At 33.3% G+C, this 27267-nt stretch overlaps 1 protein-coding gene across 17 annotated transcripts in view; it reads left to right on the plus strand.

The window, feature by feature from the left end:
- LOC145297530 (V-type proton ATPase 116 kDa subunit a 1-like) overlaps positions 1-27267 on the plus strand; it is a 187416-nt gene that overhangs the window by 107107 nt on the left and 53042 nt on the right. For all 17 annotated transcript variants that reach the window (XM_080143466.1, XM_080143458.1, XM_080143465.1 and 14 more), the window contains 10 exons: positions 1784-1877; positions 3779-3991; positions 5902-6052; positions 7777-7916; positions 9487-9629; positions 11061-11133; positions 13277-13395; positions 14805-14956; positions 18570-18640; positions 19678-19779. In XM_080143466.1, the coding sequence (XP_079999592.1) occupies positions 1784-1877; positions 3779-3991; positions 5902-6052; positions 7777-7916; positions 9487-9629; positions 11061-11133; positions 13277-13395; positions 14805-14956; positions 18570-18640; positions 19678-19779 (1258 nt within the window). The remainder of the gene's footprint in view (positions 1-1783; positions 1878-3778; positions 3992-5901; positions 6053-7776; positions 7917-9486; positions 9630-11060; positions 11134-13276; positions 13396-14804; positions 14957-18569; positions 18641-19677; positions 19780-27267) is intronic.

Here is a 27267-nt window from a genome sequence, read left to right on the forward strand (position 1 = left end):
AAAATTGCCTTAGTATAGAAGGGTTTCCCCCTCCATTGATTAAAGACAATTAATTTGAGTGCAGCAATGTGCAGACACCACACTTCAGTGACCAGCCCAGTAGAAGTATACTAAGAATACAACTGCAAATAAAAACTTCCACCCAATTATAGCTGGTTAAATAAGAGTATGCTATTAAATAAAGGATTTCAGTCAAAATTCCATGCAGTTACACTTGAGCATTGTCAGAGATTACATCAATTGAAATATTGCGAGAAAATACTATAGAAACATAGATTTTTCTAATTTCATAAAAAGTCATAGCGTGCTGCTACTGAGATTTACATGTTTTTTATTTTTATGTTGTGAAGATTTGTATAATTTTTTTTTTTTTTTTTTTAATATTCATTGCTGTGCGAGTTATTAACTTGTATGGGTGTGTATTATTTTCAAGCTGTAAAGTTGCTGTGTTTGTGTGTCTAACCATTGCAGTGGTATTGCATCAGTGCAAGATAACCTTGGTTACCTCGCATCTTACTCCTTGTGTTATTTGCTTGCAGTTCTCTATGAGTAGAACTTTAGGTTAGCGAGTAGCATTGTTTTTTTTGTTTTTTTTTTATCAAAATTGAGTTTTGATAAATCACATGGGGAGCATTCTGATTGGTTAATATAAACACTAGATTACTTTTTAATGGTGAATTTTTCATATGACCTTGTTTTGTCGACATCGTTGTTAACAATGATTCGATGTAATTCTTCTTTCCATTTTTAAGTAAGCATAGCTTTAAGACTGGAAACAGGAAGAGTAACAGAAAGGCAGAGACTTAGCATACCAGTAATCCATTTTCTTTTGTTCATCTTGCTGAGCATACTACAAACTATGGCTCTTTTTGGGTGAAGCTTAAAACTTTCTGCCTCACACCCCACCACATAGGTGTCCATTTTCTTATCTAAGTGGGTTTTTTTGGGTTTTTTTTTTTTTTACTAATTATATACAACAAATTAAGGCACAGCAAATGCACATCAAGGCATGACAACTGTTCCTGATTCTCTCGTGTGATATTCAGACATTCAAGCGACCTGGAATTTTGATCTCAAGAACAACATAGATGGACTAGCATGCTGTTTTTTTGTTGTTTTTTTTTGTCTTAAAAATCTTCTTAAAAATATTTTTATTTATTTATTTTTTTTAAACTGATGGGTGGAGATTTGTTGATACTTTTCATTGTCATTTTTTTGTAAACATTTACTATTTTAAAAAAAAAACAACATTTAATAAACATTTTTCAATTTTAAAAAGTAAGAAAATATTATTTTCTTTTAACTTAAGGGAAAGTTTTTCATTTTTATGTTTCACTGGTATTTTTTATATTCCCTCAAGTCTAAAAAAAAAAAAAGGTTTATTTTTTACAAAGATTTTTAGTAAGAAAAGAAACAAAAGCAGCTGGAGCCACTTGTAGTGCATTAATTTGTCTTTCCTAAATATTACATAAATAGAGAATCAGCAGGAGTGGAGTGGCTGTCATGCCTTGTTGTGCTTTAATTTGTCATACGTAAATAATAAAACTGTACCGAAGAGTTGTTTATCTGATATGAGAGATTAAAGTGCCCTTATTTTTCTGGATTTCACATGTCAATCCATCTCTTATTGTAGCATAGTGGATGTGAGGGGCTTCGTTAATCACAGTGAACACCTGTCCAGCATTCTGCAGTGAACAGAAAACAGTTGTTTGTCTCTTTCATTTGCACATTTATTTATGTTAAAAAAAAATGGTTATAATTACTTGTTACTTGTATTTTTTAGATTCCGTGCAACCTTATACCCATGTCCAGAGACTCAGGCTGAGAGAAGGGAAATGTCAATTGGTGTTATGACTCGGATTGAAGATCTCAACACGGTTTGTATAAAAACTGATGGACTAGCATGTTATATTCATGTTGTAATAAGTTCAACTCAACCGAGTAAAGGTTTGAAAGTGAACAGCATCATCATGCTGAAAAGCTGAGAGCAGCAAGAATAGTATATCATGAAAATTGGCCATGCGTACAATTATCACACAATGCCATGTACCCAAATTGTGATGTTTTCTTATATAATAACCCACAAATAAAGCCCCTGATTCGAATGACGGCCATGATAATGATGTAACAAGTTATAAAAGAATACTTCATGTCCGTGATATCATAAAACCTTAGACACCGCCAAAGCGTGTGGACCTGATCTTATCTCTGCTAAACTAATTAAGAAATGCTGTTGAGCTAGCCCCATCCATACTTTCCAAACTGTAGAACAAATGCCTTGCTGAATCTTTCTTCCCAAAGAATTGGAAGATAGCCTTTGTGGTACCAGTGTATAAGAATTCTGGTGAAATAACTGATCCACTCAATTAGTACCCTATTGGTCTCCTCCCCCTCTTCATTAAAATCTTTGAGACATTAATCAATAAAACACGAGTCCACAACCTTGCTAACACTAATCTTTTCTTTAACCAATAGTATGGATTTAGGCAATGTTGTTTTGCTGTAGTTATTTTAATGGGCATCTCTGAACGCATATACCATGCACTGGATATGATGGAGGAACTCCAGGCTGTAGCAGTTGATATATCCAAAGCCTTTGACAAAGTATGGCATGAAGGATTATTAAGGAAAATGAAATCATATGGTATATTGGACATAAATAAAATTAAAATAAAATAAGATACTACTTAAACAAAAAGACAATCCAGGTTGTCCTTGATGAATGTGCATCCTAACAGCATACCATTAATGTGGGAGCGCTTCAGGGGTCAATCCTTGGACCACTATTATTCCTAATATTCATTACTGACCTCCCTGATAACATTGTGTCTAAGATGGATATTTTTGCTGATGATACGACGCTCTAGAACAGATACGAAGGAAAAACAGATGTACACAAATCTAAGACAATGGCAGAATCTTCAGAAAATGACCTCCAGTCTGTAGTGGAATGAAGCCGTAAATGGATGGTAACATTTAATGCTACTAAGACTAAACTGCTCTCCTTTAACAATTACAAAAAGCTTTCCCAAGCACTGATAGCCATGACTAATACACTCTACTTGAGTTCTTCCTTCAAACTCCTTGGCTTAACATTCACAGGAAATATGAACTGAAACAAATACATTGACATTGCGAAGGCTGTTGCAAAGAAGGTGGGCTCCTTCTATTGTGCTAAAAGATTATTCATACGTGAGAGTATCCTGTACCTCTACAAAGCCACCATTCGCCCATGCATGGAGTATTGTTGCCACATCTGGGCTGGTGCATCTACCGCTAGTCTCTTCCTCTTGGACAGTTAAGAAAAGAGTCTCCAATCTAATAGGTGCCACACTGTCAACTAAGCTTCAACCTCTGTCCCATCTCTGCAATGTTGCATCTCTGTGCTTGTTTTACAAATATTTTAATGGAATGTGTTCTGATGAACTCATTGCACTTGTGTCCTCTTGATGTACATACCCCTGACAAACCTGCTTAACAAAAAATCATACCCCCTAACTATAGAGATCCCTAAATGTCGGTAAATCTTCTATTCTAATAGTTTCTTTTCTTGGACAGTTATACTTCCTGTAGCCTACTTCCCTTATTGTACTGACATGCAGAAGTTTAAATATTACATAAACCGACATCTTGCTCATTTCTGCTAAACATGAACCCAAGTAGTAACCCCTTGTGTCCAAATGGCAATATGCATTGTTTAGGTTGAATGTGAGTATAAAAAATAGAACACAATAGAAAATGATTAAACAGTGTTTTGTTTTTTTTTCTCGTTATTTAGGTTCTTGGCCAAACCCAAGATCATCGTCATCGCGTTTTGGTGGCAGCCGCAAAGAATATCAAAGTTTGGTTCATCAAAGTAAGAAAGATCAAAGCAATTTACCACACCCTCAACATGTTTAATCTTGATGTTACTCAAAAATGTCTTATTGCTGAATGTTGGTGCCCAGTTGCTGACCTTGATCGCATTCAGCAGGCTCTTCGACGAGGAACAGTAAGTATTATTCCATTATCAGCAATATCAACTCTGCTGCTTTGGCCATGAAAAAAAAAGTGTCTTCATTTTTGTAAATAGGACAATTTTTACTACAGGCGCTTGGAATCGTAGAATCTGTTTGATTCTTTTTACTAATTCATGATAGGTAGATGATAGATGTTTGCTTTTGTATTCAACTACAGCAGCAGAACAGAATGGTCGTCAGCATAGATGTTAATCTTCTGAACAATATTCTCTGGGAGATTATTGATTATAGAGAAGAAACAGAGTTGGGCCTAGAATAGGGTCCTGAAGAATACGAGTATTGATAGGAAAAGAGAATAAAGACACAATACAGTGTTACACACTTCAATCAGAAAGAAAAGACAATCAGCTCCTTCTTAAACAAGAGAAAAGCCCTGATTGTTTTTGATAAACATACATTCAAACAATATGATATTAATGTGTGTGTGCCCCAGTGGTTGAACCTTGGACCTTTATTATTATTTTTATTCATAAATGACCTTCCTAATAAAATTGTGTCAGAGATGAATATAGTTGCTGATGACACCACGCACTGTAACAAACAGATGGGAAAAATGAATTTATGCCTATTCAAGGCACTCTCTGAAACCTTAGAAAATGACCTCTAGTCTGCATTTGAATGAGGACATAACTGGATGATAACATTTAATACTATTAAGACAAAACTCCTTTCTTCTTTTTTTTCTTTTTTTTTCTTTTTTTTTTCACCAAATGCAAAGAACATCTCCAATCATTAATGGCTACGTATAATAACATTCTAGCTAAGAGTTAATCATTCAAACTAAAGCTTAGCAGTCATCACATGTAACATGAATTAGAACAAATACATAGAAAACATTATCAAATCTGCTATAAAGAAGGTTGGCTCCCTCTATCACGCTAGAAAACGACACCTGACAGTATCCTATATCTCTAGAAAACCATCGTTCGCCCATGGATGGAATATTGTTACCACATATGAGCTAGTGCATCAACCACCAATTTCTCTTTATTCGACAAGCTCTAAAAAAGGGTCTCCAATCTAATAGATCCCGCACTCCAACCTTTGTCCTATTGCTGCAATGTTGTATCTCTCTGTTTTACAAGTACTTTAATGCTTTAATGTGGCCAAGAAAAGCATAAAAACCTCAACTAATGTAAGCCAATGAGAGAAAAAAAGGACAAATTTCAGGTGATATCAATTTGACCTTGGCTTTTGCGCACACACATACACAAACACAATTGAGAAAAATTTTCTAGTTGAGCACAGTTGCCAGTTTGACATAGTTGAAAACAGTTTGTGGCTCATATCGACATGAACTGACATCAACTGACAACCTCGATAGAAGATGTAGATGTGGACCTTAGAGTTGTTGATACACGTACCCAGAACCCAACTGATTTATACAGAATGTGTTGGAGTTTTTTGTTTTATTTAATTTTTATACTTGTGAACCTGTAAGAGATGATGACGCAGCCAGAAGAGAAGACAAGACTGGAAACAACATTGAGGTTGGCATTTGTTGCTGAGCGAGGTGGGGGGGGCACACTTGATTCTATCACAGTAATATACCAAGACTGAATCGAAAAGTGTTGGTCTGGTCCGTACGATGATTATTCACGGTGAGCTAACCATGTGTTTCACCAAATGAAGATGGTGGACGACAGAAAGCAGAGTTGACTAGAAAACATTCACTCACTCTGCATATTTGAGTTCTGTTTTAGAGGTTTTGTATTGTTTTATTTCTCACTTTGCATCTGCACCAATCTGACACAAAATCATCACCCTCGGATGGTTTTGCCAAATCATGCATTTCCTAACACCCGTGTATCTATTTTTTTTCTTTATTCATGCAAAGTGAATTTTGTCTTTTATATTTTTTTTTGTTTCTTTTCTCTCTTAGGAAAGAAGTGGGAGCAGTGTACCTTCTATCTTGAACCGAATGGTTACCAAACAGGAACCACCCACCTATAACCGCACCAATAAATTTACTGAAGCATTCCAGGCTATTGTAGATGCTTATGGAGTTGCTGCTTATCGGGAAGTTAACCCTGGTATGTTAAATGATATTCACAACTTTAAATTAGTTATTTTTTTAATAGAAATTGCTCCAGACAAAGCATGAAGCCACTTAATGTAAGGAACTAATCAAAATGAAAGATGATTATCACAAAGACAGAAGATGCCTATTGACCTTTTTTTGAAAAGATTAAGGCTATAAGTAGAAGGAAAACAGTCAGGAAAGAGAGTTCCACAAGCCTGCAATTCTTGGAAAGAAACTATTGGAATAGGAAACTGTATTACAATAAGGTTTTGAAACAGTGAATTGATGAAGACTGCTAAACCAATGAGTCAAACAAGCTGGAATAAAGAAAGCAAGCGTTTCTGAATTTTTGAGATGAGGATAGGTTATTTGTATTATATGTATTTGTCAGGCTACTGTTCTTATCTTCAGTGTGATTTTTCGATGTAACCTTCAACTTTCATCGGATGTATCTTGCCAAACTTGGGAATGTTTCTGTCAAGCTTGTGAATTTGGACATATGCTATCCCCATGAAGTAAATAAAGGGTTCCATTAAAAATTCTGTCCAAATTCCCAAGTTTGACAGAAATATTCCCAAGTTAGACACGATACACGTGATGAAGGCCAGAGGTTAAATCGACCGAAATGTTGTAAAAATTACACTCAAGATGAGAATAGTAGTCCGATGAATCCAAATGATATAAAGGAAACAGAATAAACAATTCTAAAGAACAAATGCCATAATATTTATAGTAAAGATTGAGACTAGCAACATCACACCTGTGAGAGAGAGGGTACAGAGAAAAAGAAAAGATGGAGCCAATCCAATTAGAGATACATTTCTGCACCTTATCAAGAACCCTCAAATGGAAGAGAGATTCACCAGTCCAAATATGGCAACAACACTCATACATGCTCTGACAGTAAATAGTAAATATTTGATTTTAAACATGGATCTTAAATTAGTTTTTATTCAATTTATGTTGATGATGCCTTCTAGAAAAGGTATGCTCCCAGTTCCAGACCCGTATCGAGGCAGTGATTGAGGCTGAAGGTGACTACATTGAATAAATGTCAGCTCTACTACATAATCAAGTTACCTGAATTGATTTTTTTCCAATAAAAGTTTTAAAATAAAGGTGTAATGTTGTTTTCTTTAAGGCACCACTTTTATCGTTCCACTCTTGGTTTTGAGTTGTAAAAGATGCACTTGTATGAGGTTACATTGGATAAAACATGAATATAGCATCCAAAATGAGAATAATGGTCTGAATAATTTAAATCATCAATCATCATCTCAAAAATTCGGAAAAAAAAATCATTTTTCATCTAATAATAAAGTTATACAGCATTACTCAGTTTAAAATTGTATTTGAGGTTATTTCAAAGATGAAATATTTTTGTTATTTGCATGTTTTTCTCATTTTGCTTGTTATGATGTTTCGACTGATAAAGATTGTTGACTGCAACAAAAGGTCGAAAGCTGGCGAGTACAACGCTAGAAATGTTAATAACAATTCAGTCATTTAAGTCAAATGTTTATTTATCACTAATTTCTTTTGTAAACAAAAGTATCTTTTGGATTTCAATTTTCTAAAAGAACTCATTTTTCTTAGTACTCAGATGCCACCCCCTACTCCTGTTATTGTCAAGGGATTAATGACGGCCCCATTATGTACTCCTACTTATAGTGTTTTAGTTTAATCATTTCAATAATTTTCATTTTTTTTTTTCTCTTAATTTTCTTTTTTCAGCGCCATTCACCATTATCACATTTCCTTTCTTGTTTGCCGTGATGTTTGGAGATGCTGGTCATGGTTTCCTTATGGCCCTATTTGCCCTCTGGATGATCTTAAGAGAGAAAGTTCTCTCAACTAAAAAAGGAGATAACGAGGTTCGTAATTTCTACCTTGTTTTCTGCCATTTTTTTTTTCTTTTTTTTTTTTTTTTCAACCTTTGTTTAACCTCATCCAAGATCATGTTTTATCTGGCATTTATTTATCTATTAGTAAATTGTACATAAAAACTACTCTTTATATCAATGTAAGCAATACTATATATATATATATATATATATATATATATATATATATAATGTAGTTTTCATTTAAAAATTATGTATTTCTTCATTTTTTTTTTTTTTTTTTTTTTTTTTTTCAAATAAAAATAGCCTTGAAGAAAATGTAAAATTATGTAAATTAAAGATACAAATGTAATTTTGAATATTTTGGGCATTTCTTTGTCATTTTTCAAAACCTATACTCCTAGGTCACTTTAAGAGTTATGATCAACACTTACACTGGCACTGAAATCACTAGTAATAATCAGTATATATCTATGTTCATAATTCTCCTTCATAACAGCATTAAGGTCCTCATAAAAACTGTGGATGCAAATCTTGGTATGTCTGCATCAATTAGACTGACTTGTCATGAAGATGTATGTCAGAGAGACAGGATTCACTTTGTTTCTTTTGCTGGTGGGATTATGGAGGCTAATAATTCGTTTCTACTTACACATACGGCATAATTATGTTGACACCTCAGTTCTTGTCAGCTTACTAAAGTTAAGCAACATTGAGCCTGATAAGTACCAGATGGGTGACCATTTGGAAATACCAGGTGTTGTATATAAGTAAATGTTGACACCTTCCTGCAAGAACTGCAAAATCTAATGTCATTGGGCTTATACATGCGACTGGGGATTGCTTGTGAATTTGATATTCCTATGATTCTCTTTTGAAGGAAGTCAGTTCAACCTTCATAAGGTGAATGCAGCATTGTATAGTTTTAAATAAGAGGTGGAATACTGTTCTTCAGTGCTTTTTCGATCAACATTTCATCAAAAGACAATTATTGGTAAACAATTCTATGTATCTATAAAAGTGAGAATGTGTGTGTGTGACGACAAAACCTATATACTCAACAAATGTTTGATCTACCAACTTGAAATTTGGTATATAGGGTATTCAAACGTGTGGAAAAGCTTTTATTAAGATTTCATCCAGAGAAAAGGGCTGCTAGGGAGGTCAAAATTTAAAAATCGGTACTTGGCAGGGGTATTGGATTTGTATCTGTTAGCCAACTGTTTCATGACTGCACATGCACGAATCGTTGGCAGCACATGACAGCTTTATGTCAAGAATAAGTAGGTTTGAAAACACTTATAAAGATTATGGCAAGCTGGCCTAATGGTTATTGTACTTGACTCGCTGTCTTTAGGTTTTGGTTTCAATCTTAGCTTGAGTATTTTTTTATTTACAAGAAGTGAACTGTTTAGGCAAAACATAATATTCTCATGCAAATATCACATTTTCTTTCCGTTTTTTTTTAAATTTTTTTACTTCATTTTCTTTTAAAAGAATATAACGTTATGTTTAATACCAAGCAAAGCCAGGTACATCTGCTAGTATATAATAAATGAAAAAGAGCATGTATATTATTTTATAATTTTATTTTTTCCAGATATGGAATACATTTTTTGGAGGTCGATACATCATCCTGTTAATGGGCGTCTTCTCTATTTATACTGGCTTAATTTATAACGATGTTTTCTCCAAATCCCTCAATATATTTGGCTCTTCCTGGTATTCAAATTATACAGGGCCGTAAGTATACAATATATATATATTGATAAAAATTTTAAATTTCACTTTTTAAATTTTTGATTACAATATATTTGACACCTTCCAATATAGAAAATGGTTCAACAAAATATGTTTTATGGTGTGGAGAGACATAGCAGTACCGCACGCGAACCTGGAATCTTTCCAATAAAAGAATGATACAATTATGCAAATTTAGGCGTTGTTAGGAGTCTGAGATGGCAGCATAAAGACAAATTTTTTTGTTTGTCAGGAGTCCTTTGATTTTTGAGTGTTGCCTTGTTTGCGTGTGATTTTATTGTTGGTTAGAGAGAAAAAAAAAGAAAAAAGGACTGCTGCTGTTTACGTGAAAAAAGCAAATGCCTTTGTTGTGGGGAGGAAAAAGAAAGAACACAAAATAATCTGATTTGAGTGTGTTTTTGTTTTCAACTCCGAAGAATTTATGTAACTAAAATAGAAATTGTCTAACTACATCTTTCTGATCACGTAAATTATAAATAATCTTTCAATGACTTTGTCATTGTATATTTCATTTATTTACTATGGAATGGTTTAGTGGTTAAATATTGCTATGTAAGGTATATTTATTTATTTTTTTAATTAAAGTAATAAGATTATATTTATTATAAATGAAACAAGAAAGCCCTATAAATACTTATTTATGAAAATTAACTCTTATAGTTACAGATGATCCAAATAACCTATGACTTCATCCCTCCTAAACACTAGCCCAGTCTAATCATACTAAACCAACAGTGACAATAAGAGTATAGATATAGAAGATAAATTTAATTGTTACTCTAAAACCTCTGTACCTGATACTACCAGCTCAGGCTGTGAAGATATTGGCTTCCTGACCTAAAATGCACCAAACGTTGATTTTTTTTTTTTTTTTTTCCCCTTCACAAATCTCAATCATGTTCTGCAAAGTCAAAAACAAAAACTATAATTTTACCTCTAGGAAACAACCAAACACCATGAATAAATATTTGAAGATATAAAGAACTTGAAGCATAAAAGCTTTTTTCAGAAATTACTGGACCTGGCATTAAATAACTCAAAAAGGGTTGATATGCCATAAAACAAAACAATCAAGCTGTAAAGCAATAAAATAGAAGGGGACGCAAAATTAAACTGGGGCTCATTTTCAGAAGAAGTGGAGAAATATATGATTATAGATTATAATTCCATAATTAAAAAAAATAGTCTGATTTTTATTAATAGATGCTTGTAAGAAAACCTTTTGCTTTCCTATTATTTTGGTAATAATTTTTGTAAATAACTTAAATGACAAATTTTAAATTAAAAAAAAATAGTGAATTGGATGAAATTATATATATTTTTATGTTTTAGAATTCAGAAAAAAAATAATTTTCAGAATTTAATAAAAAAATATGTATAAATTAAATAAAAAATGATCTTTTTTTATTCCAGCAAAGGCCACAGTATTATTTTGAATCCTGCTTATACTTTCGACAAATCACCATATCCTTTTGGTATAGATCCTGTAAGTATCTTTTTTTAAATTATCCATTTGTATAACTATGTGTGTAGTGCTAGTGAATACCGGTCTCCCACTTATTTAGTCTTTCTGACTTGATTTTGCTGGCATTCACCCAGGATAGGTTGAGCCGACTCCTTCCATAGAACACAGTGTCCCAAAATGAACACTGGCCATGCATGACGGTTCGCAGTGGTCAACGCAGTTATGGGCAACATATCTCAAAGCTAGTGGCAAACACTGTGGACCAGAAGTAGGTTTGACGTCAGCTTTGGTTTGTAATCATGTCTTCAGCTGGCCTCCCTGGTGTCTTTGTCATTCTGGAGCTATTGCTTTTTGGAGGAACTCTCCTGGGTGGAAGCGTGCAGCGTGGCCAAACTGATGAAGTGTCATCTTTAAAAGCGCTTGATTAAGAGAGATGATTTCGTATTGCACCCAGATTTGTGTATTGGAGACAAAATAGTGCCATCAGACCTGCAAAATTTGGCAGAGGCAGTATAGATCAAACACCATTAACCTTTGGAGATTCACAGCTCTCATCGGCCAGGTATTGTAGTTGCAAAAAAGATCGTCTGAAGAAGCACCTTTTGTGCCTATTGTGATTTTAGGATGAGACCACATATGGATGAAACTTTCAATTGCCTACAAATCTTGCTGAGGATGTAGATGAATGACAAGATTAGGATCAGTGAATTTGTGGTGGTCATCTTGATAACACTGATTTCCTGCTATTGAGGCTGAAGGTACCATAATGAGTCAGTTCTGTGTTGTAAACATGTATGGTAATATGGACATGTTAAACAAAACTTTTGTTTGATTTTTTTTTTTTTTTTTTTTTTTTTGGTACTTGTACAGTTTAATCAAGACATTAAGAAATGAAAATATCGAAAAAAAAAAAAAAAAAGAGGTTATATTGTATGTACCTGTTTTGGACTGAAGATCTCCGAAAAAAAATTTAACTTAATTTGATCAAGTAGTTTTTTACAGCGAAAAAACACGTTTTTATGAAAGCGCATTAAAGTCAACCATTATGTAATGTTTTGAACACGCCACGGGGAGATAACTCCAGTTAAAGCGCTGACATTCCCTCCCCATCTTTAATACTAGTTTTTCTTCCTAAAAATCGAACCTTTTGCTTGGTATCATAACAAATGGTTTTTTTCATTGTAAAAAAAAAACAAAAAACAAAAAAAAACTACTTGATGAAATTAAGTGAAATTTTTTTCCGGAGAGCTTTGTTCCATCGTACAATATAACATTTTTTTTTTTTTTTTTTTCTTCGATATTTTCATTTTTTAATGTCTTGATTAAACTGTACAGAATTCAACCTAATTAAAAAAACAAAAATACAGAAACATCTTTATGATGTACGTATCCATCACAGAATGAAAATATCATATTCTGAAAATCATGCAAACCACAAAGATTTTTCTGTATTTTTATTTTTTTAATTAGATTAAATTTTGGACAACTGTAATACCATGCCATCCCTTCTGCTCAACAATCATAAACCTCATCGCTGCCTCTGGTTTTCCTCTCTTTCTTTCTTCTTTTCCTCTGGCTGTGATGTCATTGGCGGCCATTGAGAGGACAGGCACAGGTTCACAAGTATAAAAAATTAAATAAAACAGAAACTTCAACACATTTTGCTAATATACATCATACTCTGGGTATGTGTGTGAGACCATCAACCCTTTACGCATCTACATCTACTGTTCATCAGTTTTTTGATCAAATTATTTCTCCATCTCTGAGTCAGGATTTGCCTACAACTGTTTTTGATTGTCACAAACTGCTCCGAACCATCATACAACTCATTGCCAATCCTAAAACTAACTCTAAAATATATTCACCTCCATTGTTTGGTCATTCATTCAAAAAAGCAACTGCCACACCTTAACCAACAACCCCATCTCAGCTTCCTTTTGTGTTCCTTGGTGAACAGCTTCTTATCCATTGTCTTTTCACCAACTCTATTTCCTATACCTTTATTATTCCTGATAAACCTATTTTTATTATACTTTTCCTCATTCCTTTTTTTTTTTTCTTTCTTCCTAATACTTGGAAAGGAGGGCAGGACATTGACAGCATCATGCAACAATCTTTTCTTTTTTTTATTATTTAAAAAAATTTTTTTTTAACTTTTTAGATATGGCAGTTGTCACAAAATAAAATAACTTTCACCAATTCTTTGAAAATGAAAATGTCAGTCATTCTTGGCGTTTTTCAAATGATGTTTGGTGTTTCATTGAGTTTACAAAATCACAGGTAAGTTAGTTTGCTTTTGTTTTTCTGTAGCATTATTGCGAGATCAGGTGCTTGTGTAAATTAGTGATGCTTTAAACGAATGCATTTCAAGTGAAAACATTATTATATACGTGTCATGTCAAAATTAGCATAAATTCCAAAAATTATGGAAAATAATCCAGTAGATGTTCTAGTTTTAACAAAAAAATCATCCACAATTACATTTTGTTTAAAAATGGTGGTCCTTTAATTTAAGTTGATTTAAGTCAAGAGGGGGTAATTCAGTTTGTCGTACTGAATTGATTGCATAACTGTTCCACATTCAAACATAGAAAAAAAAACTCAATAATTCGATAAATTCTATTTTTACTTGTAATACTTTTTCTACTGGATTATTTTTCATGGTTTTTAAGATTTATACTAATTTTGACATGGCAAGTAAGTACATAATGTTTTCACCTGAAATGCATTAGTTTAAAAGATCACCAATCTACACGAACACTGTCTTTTATTATAAAATTAAAATGATACAAGATACAAATATCGAAACAAATACGGTAGATTTTTAGTAATTTTTTTTTTTTGAAAATTTTGTAAGTTTAGTGATTGTTCAATATTTACTCTCACAAAAAAAATAATCTGTCTGATGTATGTACCCATGATAGAAAAAAATATTGTATATCAGAAATCACATAGATTGATGAAGTAGTTTTATTTTTAATTAAGAAAACCAAATATTATAGCTAAATTACAAGTGACAATATCATCTAAACAGCATTAAGTAATAAGAAAGATAACTCCAAATTGAGATTCAGAAAGCCATTCTTAACATGAGAAGGAGGAGTGTATTTGAAAAACTGAAATTTGCTTAAAAATAATTTTCCTAAAAAAAACAAAACTATTTAATCAATTTACATGATTTTTGTTGTACAATATTTTCTTTCCATCACGAGTTCATACATTGTAAAGATTTTTCTTTATTTTTGTGTTTTTATAACAAGGAACTTCTGTTCAAGTGCTAAAAGTTTCTCTATCCTTGTTAATATTGAAATATGAATAAAAAAAATAAACAAGCAAAGCTGTCATTCGTTCTAAATGAAGATTGACTTTTATTTATTTGACATTGGATAAAACTACGACAATTTCTCTGTCGACCGAAACCCTCTATTTGATCCATGAAAATAGCAGGCTCTCATTCCATCAACCATGACTGGATATGAGTCTTGAGTAATTCACAATTGTATTCTTAGTATTACCTGCACTGAGGATTGAACCACCAACCTTCAGAAGAGTTTCGCTTAGAACTGAATTTTACCTAATACTAATATGCCTATGCTTGGACATTCTTTTTATTTTAATTCAGTAATTTATTGCAATCTTTGAATGTAATTATCTGAAATGTCTTAATGTAAATTCTTTTTTGTTTTCAGATATTTTAAGAAACCGTTAAATATACTTTGCGAATTTATACCGCAAATTATTTTCCTTACCTCCATGTTTGGCTATTTAGTCATATTGATTTTTGTGAAGTGGACACACTACGATTCCACAACAGCCGGTGTAGCACCCAGTCTACTAATTGGTAAGAAAAAAACTTTCATTATTATGTCATCTTTTATCCATCACTTTCAGGATTCAATTTTCTATTATCTGTTTTAATCATTTGTTTTTTATCAAATAGATAACATTTAAAGAGAGATTAATAAATTCACATTGATATAGTGCTACACACCCCTACAATGAAAAGTTGTTCACTCCTCGGGGTTTGAATATCTGAGAAAATTTACCTTACTTAGTCTGTTTACTATTCTTCCAGCATTCATGTCTGGTGACTTTAATGTTTGCAATATTGATTGGCTAATTTCACTCAAATAAGATGAAGGGAATTACATTTTTGAATTTAAGATGAGGGTTGATAATTCATATTATTTGGATTATTCGAACTGTTTTCATTTTGAATGTTATTTTCACAATGTTTCTGTTGATGTAACCCCCCGACTTTCTTCAGGTGGATCTTGTTGAACTTAGGAATCTGTACAAAATTTCAAATAGAAGCCTTTATTTAATCCATAGGAGTAGCATGCTCTTGTTCTGTCAGCCATGGCTGGGTAGAAGTCCTAAATAATTTACAATTGTATTTTTATTTTTAGTGTTGCCCGCATTGGGGATTGAACTTTCAGCCTCAAGAGGAGTATACCATACAACTGAATTTTTACCAAGTACTTTATTCACTATGCCAGAAATCGTTGGATTAAATAAAAGGTTTAATTTGAAATTTCATGAAGATATCGGAGTTCAACAGAAACATTCTAGAGTTTGATAAGATACACCTGAAGAAGGTCGTAGGTTACATTGATCAAAACTTTGTGAAAATAGCACTCAAGATGAGAACGTTAGTCTGAATAATCCAAATAATATGGATGATGAAGGGAGGTTTTGTCATGATTTCTCCCTTGCTTATGATCTATGATCTTACACAGATTGCAAACAAACTTATTCATATACGACCCAATGCTGATGGACATTTTGCAAGTCTTTTTGATCTTTTCCTAACGAATTGTCCTGAATAATGTTCAGCCATTGTTTTGTCTTTGTTGGGATCTTCCAATCCCTCAATTGTTTTAAGAGCAAAACAAAGTACAACAAAATCTCAGGTCTTTCATATCAAAAATTCCTCTGCATTCCATTTTTTAAAAGAATATGTCCTCTATTGCATCTGATTTACCTTATTGATTAATCATTGGTATTAAGAGTTGAATAGACTCAAAGAAATTCAAGTAGAAACCAAACAGCTAGCTGAAGTACATCCTGGAATGTGCCACCACCATTTCTCATAGAAATAACAATTTCAATTGTTTTGATTAAGATTGTCGGACTGACTTCCTGATCTTAGTTGTTATAGTCACGTTTCGTCCGTTTTGCCCTCCAGCCTTCATAAGGTGTTTTGTATCGAACTGGGGAACCGTTTGTTAAGAGTCTCGAACCCAACCCTTTATTATTATTACGGGGGTACCATGTTCGAACTCCAGCTAGGCTCTGAGACATAGTTGCTGATTCTCTGTTTTGAATGTTACTTTTCACTGCCTTCATTCAGGATTGAACTCAGCACCTTTGGGTAACTGTAAACTTTGTAAAGGGTTGGGTTCGAGACTCTTAAATGGTTCCCCAGTTCGATACAAAACACCTGATGAAGGCCGGAGGGCAAAACGGCCGAAACGTTGTGACAATAACAACCAAGATGAGGAAGTCAGTCCAACAATCTCAATCAATGAAAACACCTCATCTCAAAAATACAGACAATTACTTCAATTGTTTTCAACAAAATGTTCTGAAACCAAAGCTGCCTTTAAGACTGTCCACAACCATTTCAAAGGGGTTATAGAAACTGCAACATTGCTCAATCTGTTTAATCTAGAGTGGCTGAACAAAGGCTTGATTTCTACAAGTTTTGACAAATAATAAACAAGGCCCTGAACAGATGTAAGACCATTACTCCAGCATCTGATAAAGCTAAACTTTTTTGCAAAGAACTTTGCATCAAATTCCATCATTTAACTCAAGAACTTAAATTCATTCTTCCAATGTGGCCATACCATCAAAGTCTCCTGTTCTGCACACATCTCCCTATACTGTTCAGATTTTATCTCCCTTACAGGTTATCAGAACTGAATCTGTCATTAAAATTCACATTACACACATTCATCATATATGAGAATTGTGCAATGTAATGTAAGTCTTAAAGGCAGACAGTTTGGACGACTTTGTCTGACCTGGTCTCCGTTCTGTCTCTAGAAACAATGAATACTTCCTCTACAAGTGCCTGTGCATGTAATTATGAAGTAAGGGTTGTACAATGAGGTTGTTTGCTCAGCAACTGAGAAAGCTAACATGCTTGCCAGACGGATTGCCTCCAACTCCACACTGGATTCTGTTAACCACCCTCTCCCTGACTTTCCTTTGCAGACAGATGTCACACTAGGCGATCTGAAAATCACCCCTGCTCAGGTGCATGCTATCATAAAGCTTGACACTGCAAAAGCATGTGGACCTGATCTCATCCCGGCTGTGCTATTAAAAAAATGCGCCGCTGAAGTAGCTCCAGTTCTCTCCAAGCTTTACAACAAATGCCTTAATGAATCTTGCTTTCCTGACTACTAGAAAACTGCTTCTGTAGTGCCAGTTTTCAAGAATTCTGGCGAAAGAACTGACCCAGTAAATTATCGCCCCATTAGCCTCCTCCTACTTTTCGCCAAAATATTTGAAACCATAATTAACCATGCTCTAGTCCATCGCCTTACAAATGCTAAACTTCTGACTAACCAACAATATGAATTTAGGCAAGCTCGTTCCACAGCAGACATCCTAACTGTAATCTCAGAACGTATATACCATTCACTGGACAAAGCGGGGGAGGGTAGTGGCAGCTCTAGATATATCTAAGGGTTTTGACAGGGTATGGTATGAGAGTCTTAAGAAAAACAGTCCTCTCGTGACAATGACCGATTCTACGCATGAGTCAGATGACGTCGTGACCTGATTTACTTTAAATAGTTGAAAAACCAAACAAATTTTGCCAACGTCACCTTAGCTCAGTTGGTTAAGCCCTTGGTTCATTATGTAAACGTTTTGGGTTCGAATCGTGGTGTGAGATGGTTTTTTTTTTTTTTTTTTTTTCGATTTTTTAAATTTTAATATTGAAACAGGCTTATTTAAGCCATTTTTCACGTGTTCGTTTTCTGTTTTCATCGTTTGTTTGCCTTACGTTAGTTTTTTTGTGTTTTTTTTTTCCCCCCCGCTTAGTGTTAACGTTGTTTTCTTTTTTTACTTCGCTTATAACAAGCAAACCTTCGTCGTCGTAGTCGTCGTAGTCGTAACGCTCGACGACTTCTGGCCGCGCACCTGTCAATTTGGTTCTTAAATAAATTCAAACATCTTTCACTAACTCATTCTGGCTGGCCGATTTTATTTTCAAACTTCGCCTCAGGGCTTTGGGTTCTTTTTTATTTAACACCACACACACCTCCAAACACCCGGGCATCGCCGGGTACCCCCTGCTAGTATATATACACACAAAAGTATTTTAGGATATTAAATTTGAATAAAGGCTGTTTTAGCATTCAACAATTTTTTTTTTATTTATTGAGAGGGGAAATCATTTTAAACAAAAAAAATTAATTTTTGTAACTTCATTTCAGGTTTAATCAACATGTTTTTGTTCAAATATCCTGCTGCCCCTGCATATGAAGCTCCTTTTTATTCTGGTCAGGTAAGTTTTCTGAATTTGATTAAGAGTCAAATAGGGTTTGAATTTCTTACCCTTTTTTCTTGTAAGAATATTCAGTTCTTGTCTAGAATTCCTCTTCTGTTTAAAAAAGAAAAATCTGTATAATGTACATACCTGTGACAAAACAAAAATATATTCTAAAAACCATGAAAATTGATCAAGTAGTTTTATTTTTATAAAAAAATAATTTTTAAGCAATTAATGGAAATTCATAGGCATTAATGACAAATCTTGCCAGTTTGAATTATTGTTGAGTTATCTTTCATTTTTTTTTTTTATCTTTAGAATGTTTTCAATATGGCAGGCAAGATGGCTGCTCTTCTGTTACTCATAAAATTTAATTTTCTTACTTAAAATAAAACTACTTGATGAATTTGCATGATTTTTGGAATATATTTTCGTTTTGTCACAGGTATGTATATCATATTGATTTTTCTTTATTTTTGTCTGAGAATTCTGGACAAGAACCAAATGTTCTTAACTCCATGATATCTGACCCTAGATATGAACTTGTACAATATATGAACTATACAATATATGATGAGTCCCCAATTTGGGAGCTTTGGAAGGTGTAAAGTCATTTTAAAAAAATTTGTCATTACTTTCAGGTTCACATTGAGTAATAGTATCAGTTATAGTCTCGTTCCATGAGTTTAATAAAATCTATCATGTACAAAATATACAACTACTAATCAACTTAATTTACAAACAATTTTTATGCAAAACATGGCTGCTGACCTATTAAAGGTTGACATGCTACAAAACCAAACCATCGTAACCTCTAAATGTTTACCTGACAAAATCTGATTTGTTGCTTCTTCAGGGTAACACTGTCATAAAAAAAAAATAGCAAGAAACCTTTCGTTGAACTTACTTGTCAGGGAAAATAAAAAAAAGTTCACCAAAATTTAAATAAATTCATCCAGCAGTTTTATTTTTATGAAATAAATTCAAGTTTTAGCCATGTTATTTTGTACGTTGGTTATAATTTTATCTTTCTGATTTTATTTATTATCTAGGCTGGATTCCAAGGTTTTCTTGTAGTCGTCTTATTCATTTGTGTCCCATGGATGCTGTGTGTCAAGCCATATTTGCTGAGAAAGCAATACCAAACTCAACAGGTTAGATCTATTTATTAAAAAAAAAAAAACTTTTTTTTTTTTTTTTTTTTGTAAAATGTCGTCTTCATGTTTTAACTTTGAACATCCTGTTAAAAATTGTCTGATGTCAGAGCCTTAGTTCTGTAAAGAAATACAAAAAAAATGGCAAAAACACTTGTTTTCATTTTAAACTAAAAGTTTACTTTGGGACAGATTGCACTAAAAAGTATTTTTATCAAACAGGTCATTTAAGTTATTGGCAAAGAAAGCAGACATTTTGAAAAAAATATAAACAAAAAAAATACACATGGAAAAATGTCTAAATACTAGATGCTGAAATAAATATCAATTCCCAGATGTAAGTCTAACAAAGACTGGTAAGAATTATTTTACTTCTATTAGAAACTTTTAAATCTATTTAACAATAGATTTAAACCAAGGGTTATCATTCCATGCATAATCAAGTAAATTAGGAATACAAATAACACTTCCAGTCAATGTGGTTTCAGGCAGTATAAGACGTTAGCAGTTAATATGTATTGTTTGAAAATGAATAAGATTTAATTTATATCAAATAAGGAAAAGTTCAAAAGTAAATCCATATAAGTGATTGGTAAATATTTTTAAAAATGAATTCAAATAATTACCTTATTTGGTAGTTGTTTCTTGTTTATATAAAATGATGATTTTTAATTTGATTTTATATGCAGATATATCATAAAGAGTTGGAGAAAAATAATTTTGAAATAAAAATATATTTCTGAAGAGTTATTTTCATGCAATAATTTTTCAAAGAAATAACGTTAGAATAATACTCCAATGATCTCAAAGAGTTCTGCTTAAAAAGAATATGTACATTTCAATTCAATTCAATTTATTAAGTAAAAGAATCATACGATCATGCTTCATTTGCTATATAGGGAAAGGGTGGTAGAAATTTACAAAAAAGAGGATATAGTAGCCCAGTATCTGTCCAAATTTACCTTGAATTGTTGTGTTGTTGGTGCATTTATTACCTCATATAAAAGTTTATTCCAAGGCCCATGGATCCTAATTGAGAAAGCAGCCCTCCTTCAGTTTAATCAAAATTGGCAATGAAATATTTTCATTGTAGTTTCTGCTTAGACCTCTTTCTGGTGCAGGATTGAATAATAGGTCCTGAGGTATATTATAATGACCATTGATGAGATTCTAGTTCAAAATGAGATCACCACATAATTGTTGGTGGTCAAGGGAGAAAAGATTAAGTTTCTTGAATCGGTTTTCGTAGAGCAGATCTAATAGACCCTACATCATTTGAGTAGCCAGTCTTTGAACTCTATCCAGATGCTGGTAATCATGTATTCGATATGGAGCAGAGGCCTGGTCAACATACTTTAACAGTGGTCTGATGAAAGAGACTTACAACTTCAGTGCTGAAATGAATTTCTTTTCTTTCTACAGGCCAGCTTATTGTTATTGATATAAACAAAACACTGAGGTAAAAAGAATCTTGGGCAACATTTTTAAACAATCTTTACGACTGAAGCCCTGTGCACATTATCAAAATGGACTCTTTAACATTGAATTTTTATTTCTTCAAATTATTCTGGGTTCATTTTTTAAATTGACAAGTGAAAATAACTATAAGAAAACTATATTTAGATAATTTTTATATCAGAATTTCATCAGAACTGATCAACAAAATGTTTTGCACAACTCCTTTCTATAATTTGTGTTAATCAAATTTGTTTCCTTATATACCCAAATCAAAAATCTCTTGTCTTGAGGTGGATCAGTTAAGCTGGTCCCTTCCAATGAATTCACCACATCTCGCACAAAAGCTGACCAATCCCGGTAATCTTTCACCAATGCTGAAATTATTGACTGCCAGTCATAGTTCCAACGGCAAACAGTATGGATTGTTGGACCCAGAATCAGTTCGATATTTTGCTTAACTGTTCTGAGCTACATTTTAAGCTGGCTGCCATATAGCTTCTTCCAGCCCCAAAGAGGAACCTGATCAATGGCTTCTCAAATGAGATCATCTATTTGACCAAGGTGTGATCAGTCCAATGAAGGCATCTTGTGAGAAGAGCCCGCTGAAGGGAGGTGATTTAACATTGTGCTTGAACCACTGCGTTTGGCAAGAAGTGTTGCCAATGCACATGCAGATGCAACATACGCAGAAATGATCAAACACCTTCAAAACAAAAATGCAACAATCACATTTAAAAATTTCAAGCCTCAAACATGCAATTAAGATTTTAGAAAATAAAATATGATTGTGAAATATTTAATTAAAATCAATTACGAATAGCAGCTGTTATCATCTACACCACTGAAGGAAGCAAAGCGAAAAGCTATTTCTTTTTTACAAACCGTACATCATCTTCCCCATCATTTTCTTCTTCCTCAGCATCATCATCTTCCTCTTTTTTAGTATCATCCTCTTTCTCTATTGATATTGGCTACACCAAGCAATGTTTCACACCTGCTCTCTATGCAGTCCAATCAAAAAGGTTGATACTAGTAATGCCGCATATAGTCAAATTACTTCTTGCACCATCAACTTAGATTTTTCATGGTCGACACAAAGAAAACAAATTCCTTTCGGAAGTTTTATGCTAACTATAAACCGACGGAAGTCATATTGAAATTCTTATTTTATGTTAATTCTAATACAGACTCTTACGCATACTTCACACACTCGCATGAATAAATTTTGTTTGTACGAGTTGTTTATTTCACTGGCTTTCTTTTTGTTTAAATATCCATTTTTAAGTTTGTGTAGCCATATCTAATTAAGGTATCCTTACCAAACAATTGCTTTAACTAAATGACCTAAAGTTGCAACAAACTTTTGTGATGTATCTGCATATAAAGACATGTTTTAAATAATGAAAATATTTTGTTTATATACAAGTGTATTCATTGCCATTTTTATAACTTTTAATAGTTACTTTTTTGTAAAAAGGATGGGCAAGTAGGTTTTTATCATAAAATTTATAATTCTTTAAAAAAAAAAAAATAGAATTAAATGTTGATTAGTAGGAACTTTTTATTTTATTTTAATAGCTAATAAAAGTCTGTCCATCTCAGCAAACTGTCTTTTTTGTTCTCACCCTGTAACATATTTTTTATGGAAATTGCTCCAGACAAGACATGAAGCCACTTGATGTAAAGAACTAAAAAACAAAACAAAAAACAATTCATGGTCAAAACTTAGCCAATAACAAGTTTTAGATGGATAGATTCTGACCTAAATAATAATAATAATAAAAAAAATTCTTTCCTTTTTGTCAGAAATATCACTCCTGGAATGTGAGGACTAAAAGACAAAATAAGGGAAGCAAGATTTAAGATCTACTTTCTACTCTCATTATCTTATCAAAGGAATAACAGAAAATTAACAAATGCCTTCTATTTAGAAAAAAAAAAAACCTTGGCAGTATGAAGTATAAATTGCTTCCAAAATATTTAAGCACAAAGTCTGCTACAAAGAAGGTAGGTTTCCTTTACCTTGCTAAAAAACCTGTCAGTATCCGATATATCTCTTCAAAATCACCATTCACCTATGCATAGAGTATTGGTGCCACGTTTGGGCTGATGCATTAACTAGTCTCTTCCACTTGGACAGAGTTCATAAAATAGTCTCTAAACTAATAAGCCCAACCCTGTCTACCAAGCATTAGCCCCTGTCACATCATTGCAATGTTGCATCTCTGTTCTTGTTTTTCAAGTACTTCGATAGAATTTGCTCTAATGAACTTAGTGCACATATCTCCTCAATGAAAATACCCTTCACCAACATAACTGTCAGAAAAAAAAATCCCATCCCTTCACTGTAGAGGTCAATAAATGCTGGAAAACTTTCTACTCTGGTCGTTTTTCCTTGGACTACTTGCCTCTGAAATTTCTTTCCTGCTCCATGTTTCACTAACCGTACCAACATACGGAAATTTAAATGTGACGTGAACAAACATCTTGCTCCTTAACTCTCTGCTTAGATTGAAAAAGTCTGTCCCCTATCATGTTTCAGTCGCAATAAAAATAAAAAAGTAAATAAAAAAAATAAAAGTAAAAATGAAAAAAGTGTAAAAGTTAATAAACTGAAACTAATATAATTCTTGCTTTTATGTTTGATTTCATTTAAATTTTAATGTTACTCATCTGACGATTGTTAGAGAATGAGTACAAATCTTCTTCAGAGATATTTTGGTTTTTGTCCAGAATTTCCCCTGTATTAAAATAAAGAAAAGTCATTATGAATGTACGTACCTGTGATGAAACAAAAATATCATATTCCAAAAAATTATGTAAACTAGCAGGCCTGCGTAAATTCCACAGGAGACTCATAGGTAATATATTGATGTTGGCATTCTGTAGATATTCAGAGTAAATGGAGACGCTCTGATATTATTGTAGCTCTTTTGTTAAAACTGCAAAAGTATTTAGTAGGGACGCCCGGCATAGCCCGGTCATAAGTATGCTTAAATAGTTGCGATTTCAAAAATAAAAAATATATCCATATGACTTGGGTGCACCATCTTAAACCAAAACTTATGAAAAAAAAAAAAAAAATATATATATATATATATATATATATATATATAACTTGAGTTTCTTCAGCTATAATCGAAACCATACTTATGAAGTATTCTTGGTAAAATTATTTATTACAAGAAATGAAAGTCCATAACAATTAAATGACAGTCACTCAGATGTAAGCGTGACACACAAAATAACACACATGCTATCCTATTAATATATAGATTAATCAAGTTTTATTTAAAAAAAAAAAAAAAGAAAATCGAATTTTATGAACCACCATTTTAAAAAAAACAATCAGAAAACAAAGGGAGATAACTCAACAATAATTCAAACTTGCAAGATTTATGTTGTAATGCCTACAAATTTCTATTAAATGTTTTCAAACAATTTTCCTTATAAAAATAAAGCTACTTGATCAATATATATGATTTTTGGAATATGATATTTTCGTTTTGTCATGGGTATGTACATCGTACAGATTTTCTTTTATTTTTGGTTATTAATGTTGGTGGGATTCTAAACAAGAACTAATATTTTGCTGTGATGGACTTGCTTTTGATAGCTATTTGAAAAAAATAATTTGAATATCCAATTTAATGTTGGTTAGCAGTTATTCCTATCGGCTACTGATTGTGTTCTTACCAACATGTTAAACTTTATTAAACTTATCAATGAATGGTATTTCACTAAGTGATTGAAATGAAAAACATAACAAATTTTGAGGCTTACATTTGTATTTTCAGAAAAAAAATGAATTTCATCTTAATTTATTTTGCAATAATGAGATTTACTTCTTGTTACAAAGATCAGTTTTATTGATGTAAATGTTTTGTTTGTTTTTGTTACTCATATTTTTTTTTTTTTTCAAGAACATTGTTTTTTTTGAATTTTTTTTTTTTTTTTTTAAATGTATTGCAAAAATAATGCAAATATTACTAATTTTTGTTTTAAGGAGATAATTTAACTGATTTATTTTCAGGGATTTGTTTTCATTTTCCTAATTGTCCCAAAGCCAGGGATCCTTCATCCTTAAACCTCCATTGTGTGTATGTTTCACACACGTACATATACATGCATATATATATTTCCAATAATATATTATGTATCACACTGCTTTTTATATTGGCACTGTTTATGTGAATGATACTCTTAAATAAACGGCTAATTTAGCTCACAGGTCTGGAAATAAACACAAAATTGCACAGTGAAAAATAATTCTTGTGCAGAATTCAAACTCTTGCTTCTTAAAAGGGACACAATATTCACTATCTGATGCCAATTGGAGGAGATTATGGTTGGAATGCTAATAAAAACATAAACCCAGATTAATCATGATAAGCCAGAGAGATGAGTTACTTGTAGAAAGTTAGTCTTTCCTAATAGTTTGGCTTGTTAACCAAATGGTCAAAGTGATATCTGCAGTAGATGGTCCTCCCTCACGAGGAACAGGTTTGAATCCTTTACAAGTTTAATTTTTTCTTTGTAATATTTTGTTTATACCTAAAGCTGTTGGCTGAATTAATTGGTTATTTGAATGTGTTATCCTTGAGAGGAGTGTTATCAACAAAACAGCATGATACTTAAATTGTCAGAAATAAATTCCAATGCTTAGCCCAATGTTAGCTGTTCTTTTTAATCGATTTATTGATAGAATCAAATGGCTAAAATATTTATTACTGTGACAAATAATTTCTGACTTAAATTAAAGGCAAGTATTTATTCATTTGTGCATTAATTTTTTTTACTTTAATATTATTGTCAGATTCTGCTAAAACGCATGTATAATTCTGATGTTGCATTGGACAAATCCCTCTCCCTCCTTCTCTCTCTCTCTCCCTCTCCCTCCTTTCCCTCTTTCTCCCTCCTTTTCCCTCTTTCTCCCTCCTTTTCTCCCTCCTTTTCTCTCTCTCTCCCTCCTTTTCTCTCTCTCTCCCTCCTTTTCTCTCCCTTCTCTCTCCCTCCTTTTCTCTCTCTCTCCCTCCTTTCTCTCTCCTCCCTCCTTTTCTCTCTCTCTCCCTCCTTTTCTCTCTCTCCCTCCTTTTCTCTCTCTCTCTCCCTCCTTTTCTCTCTCTCTCTCCCTCCTTTTCTCTCTCTCTCTCCCTCCTTTTCTCTCTCTCTCTCCCTCCTTTTCTCTCTCTCTCTCCCTCCTTTTCTCTCTCTCTCTCCCTCCTTTTCTCTCTCTCTCCCTCCTTTTCTCTCTCTCTCTCCCTCCTTTTCTCTCTCTCTCTCCCTCCTTTTCTCTCTCTCTCTCCCTCCTTTTCTCTCTCTCTCTCCCTCCTTTTCTCTCTCTCTCTCCCTCCTTTTCTCTCTCTCTCTCTCCCTCCTTTTCTCTCTCTCTCTCTCCCTCCTTTTCTCTCTCTCTCTCCCTCCTTTTCTCTCTCTCTCCCTCCTTTTCTCTCTCTCTCTCCCTCCTTTTCTCTCTCTCTCTCCCTCCTTTTCTCTATCTCTCTCCCTCCTTTTCTCTATCTCTCTCCCTCCTTTTCTCTATCTCTCTCTCTCTCCCTCCTTTTCTCTATCTCTCTCTCTCCCTCCTTTTCTCTATCTCTCTCTCTCCCTCCTTTTCTCTATCTCTCTCTCTCCCTCCTTTTCTCTATCTCTCTCTCTCCCTCCTTTTCTCTATCTCTCTCTCTCCCTCCTTTTCTCTATCTCTCTCTCTCCCTCCTTTTCTCTATCTCTCTCTCTCCCTCCTTTTCTCTATCTCTCTCTCTCCCTCCTTTTCTCTATCTCTCTCTCTCCCTCCTTTTCTCTATCTCTCTCTCTCCCTCCTTTTCTCTATCTCTCTCTCCCTCCTTTTCTCTATCTCTCTCTCTCCCTCCTTTTCTCTATCTCTCTCTCTCCCTCCTTTTCTCTATCTCTCTCTCTCCCTCCTTTTCTCTATATCTCTCTCTCCTCCTTTTCTCTATCTCTCTCTCTCTCCCTCCTTTTCTCTATCTCTCTCTCTCTCCCTCCTTTTCTCTATCTCTCTCTCTCTCCCTC

Source organism: Euprymna scolopes, chromosome 18 (genome assembly GCF_053919585.1).
Source record: "Euprymna scolopes isolate OS-2025 chromosome 18, ASM5391958v1, whole genome shotgun sequence".
NCBI classification, from domain to species: Eukaryota; Metazoa; Mollusca; class Cephalopoda; order Sepiida; family Sepiolidae; genus Euprymna; species Euprymna scolopes.